Source organism: Calidris pugnax, unplaced genomic scaffold, assembly GCF_001431845.1.
Source record: "Calidris pugnax isolate Ruff unplaced genomic scaffold, ASM143184v1 scaffold280, whole genome shotgun sequence".
In the NCBI taxonomy this organism is placed as follows: Eukaryota; Metazoa; Chordata; class Aves; order Charadriiformes; family Scolopacidae; genus Calidris; species Calidris pugnax.
Genome location: NW_015091123.1, coordinates 201,094 through 207,563, shown reverse-complemented (window position 1 = coordinate 207,563; position 6,470 = coordinate 201,094). Strand labels below are relative to the sequence as shown.

Here is a 6,470-nt window from a genome sequence, read left to right as displayed (position 1 = left end):
ACACATTGTCCGGCTGCATCTTGGGGTGCGGGGTGAACATCCCTGGGGGGTGCAGCACCAACCAGTGTGAGCTGAGCATCCCAGGACCACGCATCGTCCGGCTGCATCTCGCGCTGGGGGACGTGTCTCCCTCGGGATGCTCATGGAGGATCCGTGCCACTCAGAGCTGGGCTTCCCGAGGTTTGGCCGGGCAAGGAGCCGGGGGGGTTGGGGTCTGGTCCTCAGGGTGCTGCGGGGGGGATGAGCTTGGGGGTGCGGGGAAGGCTGGAGCAGAGAGGCGGAGGGGATGCTGAGGGGGGGTTCCCCCCGCCTGCCCTGCCCGTTCGGCGGGTGCACAGTGCCCTCCAGTGGGCACATCCCGGCTGCCGGCCCCACAGCTGGCCAGATGTGTGGGGGGGGGTTCCCCCCGCCTGCCCTGCCCGTTCGGCGGGTGCACAGTGCCCTCCAGTGGGCACATCCCCGCTGTCGGCCCCACAGCTGGCCAGATGTGCCCCACTGCTAGCCAGATGTGCCCCACCGTTGGCCAGATGTGCCCCACAGCTAGCCAGATGTGCCCCACCACTCCACAAGAATGCCCCATCCTCTTCAACCATGGGTGCGATGAGCTGGGAGGGGGATCTCAACTCTGTCCGGGGAGGGGTTTGTGGGCTGGGGGATGGGACGGGGACAACATTGCCATCCATGGGATGTCCTCTCCTCCTCTCCTTCCCCATCCCGTCTCACTGCAAGTTCCTCTTCTTTGCAACCTTGAGGGCCACGTTGTCGTACTCGGTGTCCCCCAGCCACTCCTTGCCCTGCAGCAGGAAGGGTTGCCGGAGGGGGACGGGTCTCTTGGGCACGGCGTAGTCATCCCGTTGGGGGTTGTAGGGGTACTCGTGCCCCGTGGGCTCCTCCGAGGCCGCCTGCAGCCTCCACGCCTCCCCCTTCACCTCCTCGGGCTCATCGTAGACGGTGTTGGGGGACAGACCCTCGGGCTCGTCGTAGATGTGGTCGGGTTTGGCGGTGGTGGGGCGCGGAGGGGGCTGTTGGCCCGTTTGCCCCCCCGCCGCCCCGACGCTGTCGTAGAAGGGGTCGGGGAGCTCCTTGGGGTGATGGACCAAGCTGCTGAACTTGCCAGCCACGAAGGTCTTGGCGATGGTGTCGAAGGGGACGGCGTACTCGGATTCGGTGGCCACCTTGGCCGGAGCATCCTGCCTCCGGTTCTTCTCTGGCAACGGGGGGTTCCCCCGGCGCAGGGAGTTGCAGGGCTCAGAGTAGGGGCCATCGGCACCACGAGAGGGCAAGAAGGTGCCCAAGGGCTCCCCAGTCCCGGGGCAGCTGCTGGGGGGCATGACCAGCTTGGGTTTCGGCCCCTTCCCCTCCCAGGTGGGCTCCAGCTTGGTGCCACCAGGCTCCTCATGCCCCTGCGCCCAACTGGGCATCTTGGCATGGCCGAGTGGCCGGGAGGCTTCGTCCCCAGGGCCCCCCCGCCATGGCTCCTCGGCCCCCCGGCCCCGATGGACGTTGATGGCCGACTCAATGGCCTGGAAGATCTCGTTGCCTTGCCTGGTCTCAAACTCAAAGTTGCCTTCTCCGGATGCACAGCGCCGGCCGGCCTCAAAGGAGAAGGTCACCTGGGGAGGGACGGGATGAGGTGGCCACAGCCCACCCCCTCAGCCCACCCTCCCTGGTGTCCCCCCCAGCCTTACCTTATCCCTCCCAAAGCGCCGCAGGAAGCGGTAGGGCCAGCTGTAGATGATCTCCAAGGTCTGGAAATCCAGCAGCTCCAACGCTTCCTCCCCGGCTCGCAGGATGCACCGTCCCCAGAGCCGGCAGCGCTCGGAGGACTCAGTGGCCCTCACCGTCACCTTGAACGCCTGCTCCGAGCCGGCTGGGGAGGGAGGAGGGGGGCATTTCATAGAATCATAGAATTATAGAATCATTGAGGTTGGAAGAGACCCTTGGGATCATCGAGTCCAACCATCTCCCCTACTCTACAAAGTCCTCCCCTACACCATGTCCCTCAGCACTGCATCTAAACGGCCCTTAAACACAGCCAGGGATGGGGACTCCACCCCCTCCCTGGGCAGCCTGTTCCAATGCCCGACCACTCTTGGGGTGAAAAATTCCTTCCTAATATTCAGTCTAAACCTCCCCTGTTGGAGCTTGAAGCCGTTCCCTCTCGTTCTGTCATTAATTACTTGTGAGAAGAGACCAGCACCAACCTCTCTACGGTGTCCTTTCAAGGAGTTCTAGAGAGTGATGAGGTCTCCCCTCAGCCTCCTCTTCCTCAAACTAAACAGTCCCAGCTCCTTCAGCCGCTCTTCATATAGAATCATAGAATCACAGAATCATTCAGGTTGGAAGAGACCCTTGGGATCATCGAGTCCAACCATCTCCCCTACTCTACAAAGTCCTCCCCTACACCATGTCCCTCAGCACTGCATCTAAACATCCCTTAAACACATCCAGGGATGGTGACTCCACCCCCTCCCTGGGCAGCCTGTTCCAATGCCCGACCACTCTTTGGGTGAAAAATTCCTTCCTAATGTTCAGTCTAAACCTCCCCTGTTGGAGCTTGAAGCCGTTCCCTCTCCTTCTGTCATTAATTACTTGTGAGAAGAGACCAGCACCAACCTCTCTACAGTGTCCTTTCAAGTAGTTGTAGAGAGTGATGAGGTCTCCCCTCAGCCTCCTCTTGACAGAGTTGCATCTCCCACCCCTGGAAGGGATGCTGTGGGGACCCATCGCTCCCCCCCCACCTCCCCAACCTCCCCCCCGTGAGCCGGGGAAGCGGCGTCCGGCCGATAAGGCAAACCCCAGCCCTCACCAAACCACAGAGCAGGAAGAGGCTATTTTGGGAGACTTTCCACCGCGGCGACGTGCAGGCTGCTCCCCGGCACAAACCCGGCCGAGGTGTCGAGGGAAAAGGGGGGGTGATGAGATGCTGGGGGGCCTGCGCTGCCTCCCATGCCAACAAACCCACCTTCCCCCCCCTGCCTGGTACCCACCTTTATCCCGGGAGCTGTAGAGGGAGTTTTCCTCCATGGAGAACCCGCCGTCGGTGCCCTGCGAGCTCTGCTGGCCATCTTTGCCTCCTGCCTGCTCCTCCCTGCTCCTCTGCCCCGGGGAAAGAGCGGTGGGTGAGAGAGGGCATCTCCCATCGGGATCTTCCCACAGAGACCCGAGGGCAGAGCAGGGCATCCCCATCAGGATTTTCCTGCAGGATCCCAGGACAGAGCAGGGCATCCCCATTGGGACCTTCCTGCAGGATCTGAGGATGGAGCAGGGCATCCCCCATTCGGATTTGCCCACAGGATCCAAGGATGGATCCCCCATCGGGATCTACCTGCAGGGACCCGAAGGCAGAGCAGGGCATCCCCCATTGGGATTTTCCTGTAGGATCCCAGGGCAGAACAAGGCATCCCCCATCAGAATTTTCCTGCAGGGATCAGAGGACAGAGCAGGGCATCCCCATTGGGATTTTCCCTCAGGATCCGAGGACAGAGCAGGGCATCCCCATCGGGATCTTCCCACAGGGATCAGAGGACAGAGCAGGGCATCCCCATTGGGACCTTCCTGCAGGATCTGAGGATGGAGCAGGGCATCCCCCATTCGGATTTGCCCACAGGATCCAAGGATGGATCCCCCATCGGGATCTACCTGCAGGGACCCGAAGGCAGAGCAGGGCATCCCCCATTGGGATTTTCCTGTAGGATCCCAGGGCAGAGCAGGGCATCCCCCATCAGAATTTTCCTGTAGGATCCCAGGGCAGAGCAGGGCATCCCCCATCAGAATTTTCCTGCAGGATCCCAGGGCAGAGCAGGGCATCCCCATTGGGATTTTCCCTCAGGGATCTGGGCACAGAGCAGGGCATCCTCCATCCGGATTTTCCCTCAGGATCCGAGGATTGAGCAGGGCATCCCCCATCAGGATCTACCCTCAGGGATCCGAGGGCAGAGCAGGGCATCCCCATTGGGATTTTCCTGTAGGATCCCAGGGCAGAGCAGGGCATCCCCCATCAGAATTTCCCCACAGGATCCAAGGATGGATCCCCCATCGGGATCTACCCTCAGGGATCCGAGGGCAGAGCAGGGCATCCCCATTGGGATTTTCCCTCAGGATCAGAGGATGGAGCAGGGCATCCCCCATCCGGATTTTCCCACAGGATCCAAGGATGGAGCAGGGCATCCCCATCGGGATTTTCCTGCAGGAATCTGAGGGCAGAGCAGGGTATTCCCATTGGGATTTTCCTGTAGGATCCGAGGGCAGAGCAGGGCATCCCCAATCCGGATTTTCCCACAGGATCCAAGGATGGATCCCCCATGGGAATCTACCCTCAGGGATCCGAGGGCAGAGCAGGGCATCCCCATTGGGATTTTCCCTCAGGATCCCAGGGCAGAGCAGAGCATCCCCATTGGGATCTTCCTGCAGGGATCAGTGGACAGAGCAGGGCATCCCCATTGGGATTTTCCTCCAGGGATCAGTGGACAGAGAAGGGCATCCCCATGGGGATTTTTCCAAAGGGATCCGAGGGCATCTCCCATTGGGATCTTCCCGCAGGGATCCGAGGGCCGAGCAGGGCATCCCCCATTGGGACTTTCCTGCAGGATCCCAGGGCAGAGCAGGGCATCCCCCATCAGGATTTTCCTTCAGGAATCTGAGGGCAGAGCAGGGCATCCCCATCGGGATTTTCCCTCAGGATCTGAGGACACAGCAGGGCATCCCCATCGGGATTTCCCCCCAGGGATCCCCCCATACCCCGTGCCCCAGGTACCCCCCGTGGCTGCGTTACCGGGAAGGCCAGCTCGCACAGCTTCTGGATCCAGTCGGCCACCTCCGTGCCCTCGGCAGCCAGGAGGAACCGCTTGTCGGTGGTCTCCAGGAGGAAGGGGAAGGTCTCCTTGGGGCAACCAGCATCGCCACCGACCTCGGCCACGTGGACACAGTCGCTCAGCTTGACCAGCTTCTTGCTGCCCTCGCTTTTCCGAAGCTTTTCGGCAGCTGGTGGAGCCGAGCCCTCGAAGAGCTCCAGGCGGGCGGTGGAGCAAGGGCTTTCCCGGTACAAGATGCCCCAGAACTTCTTCCATTTCTGCCGCCAGAGGAGAAAAAACCCAGAGTTTGTTCACTTTTCCAGGAGTTTTTAATCCCCTCGGCATCATGTGCCACCCCCGGGGCAGGATATGGGTTCAAACCGGGCAGGATCTCGCACTGGGTTTGGTTGGATGGCCAAAGCCAGGGTGGGGGGGAGATTAATTGGGCTGAGTAGGGAAAATTATCCCTAATTAAGAGCATCACCAGCCATATCCCTAACAGGGCAAGGCTTTTCCAGCCGGGAAAGCCACCGGCAGCATCCCATCCCCACCCGGCACCGGGATCCATCCCACCCCAAAGCTGTGCCCACATCCCCCCCAACGCCAAAGGACTTTCAGCTCCTCTTTTTCTGCGTTTTCCCTGAAAATACCGATTTTCCAAGCCATTCCCTGCTCGCCCTCCGGGGAGGCAGCCGCCCAGGGTGCACGGAAACGGAGGAGGAGGAGGAGGAGGAGGAAGCCTCACACCCACATCAGACCATTCTCCGCGGCGGCTCCTGGCACCGGGGGCTGTGCCGAAATACGGCACCCTTTTTGCTGGGGAGTGTTTTTGGGGACCCACCATGGGGGTGCCCCCTGCCCCGTCCTCCTCCGTGGCTGGCACCGTGCTGCAGGAAGGCAATGCCGTGCCTGTCCCCTTGCTTGCCACCCTGCCCCCTGGCATTTTGAGCCCCCCCACCCCGTGGATGGTGGCCACGGGGACCACCTGCCCCCTGCCCGGGCGAGGGACCCGGAGACACCAGGGTGGCTCCTTCCCCTTCTTGCACAAGAGCAGGAGCCGTTGCCAAACCCTGGGCGTTATCGGCCACCGAAAGCCACGAGGCTCTGGGGGTTGCAGCCCTTCATTCCACGGCTCCCACTTGGTGCTGGGGGGGTCCAGCCAAGGGGGGGGGGTCTTCTCTTGGTGGCACGTCCCCAGCTCCTTCCATCCTCCTCCCTGTCCCCACTGGCCTGACGGAGAGCCCAAGGATGGTTGAGGAGCCAACGGGTGGGAGCATCCCATTCCCTTTGGGTGCAACCCCCGCTCTCTACCCCCCATTTCCAGCCCAGCCCCCCCACAGGGGGGGTTCCCCAAGGACCGAGCAGCCCCCCCTCACCACCTCCTCACCTTCCCAAAAGTCTGCTGCAGCTGGAGGTGGAGCACACCCTGCTTCACCACCGCCTCCTCCATCCTCCAGCCACCAGCATCCTCCCGCGCTGCCGCCCCTCCGCCGCCGGCCCCCGCCGTGTCCCACAGTTCTGGGGGGGGTCCCGTCCTGCCTGCACCCCCCTCCCCGTCCCCCCGCAGTGCTGCTGTCGCGACGTGTGGTGCCGTCTCAGCATGTGACGTGCGGTCGGGCTCTTCTATTTCCTACGCTCTCACAGGGCGCGGGCTCCGGCTTCCTGCGCCTCTGAGCT

General features: G+C 62.2%; 2 protein-coding genes across 2 annotated transcripts in view; both read right to left on the bottom strand.

Moving 5' to 3' along the window:
- Positions 1 to 506: 506 nt before the first annotated feature.
- LOC106897651 (docking protein 2-like) lies at positions 507 to 6,290 on the bottom strand. The gene is made up of 5 exons (XM_014958415.1): positions 6,181 to 6,290; positions 4,775 to 5,071; positions 2,991 to 3,099; positions 1,689 to 1,870; positions 507 to 1,613 (listed from the first exon to the last, which is right to left on the bottom strand). The coding sequence occupies exons 1-5, from the start codon at positions 6,241 to 6,243 to the stop codon at positions 720 to 722; spliced, it is 1,545 nt and encodes a 514-aa protein (XP_014813901.1). The 5' UTR covers positions 6,244 to 6,290; the 3' UTR covers positions 507 to 719.
- A 98-nt stretch (positions 6,291 to 6,388) lies between these two features.
- The window catches only part of LOC106897630 (docking protein 2-like), a 5,037-nt gene continuing 4,955 nt past the window's right edge, over positions 6,389 to 6,470 (bottom strand). The window contains exon 4 of the mRNA XM_014958395.1: positions 6,389 to 6,468. Coding sequence (XP_014813881.1) covers positions 6,389 to 6,468 — 80 coding nt within the window. The remainder of the gene's footprint in view (positions 6,469 to 6,470) is intronic.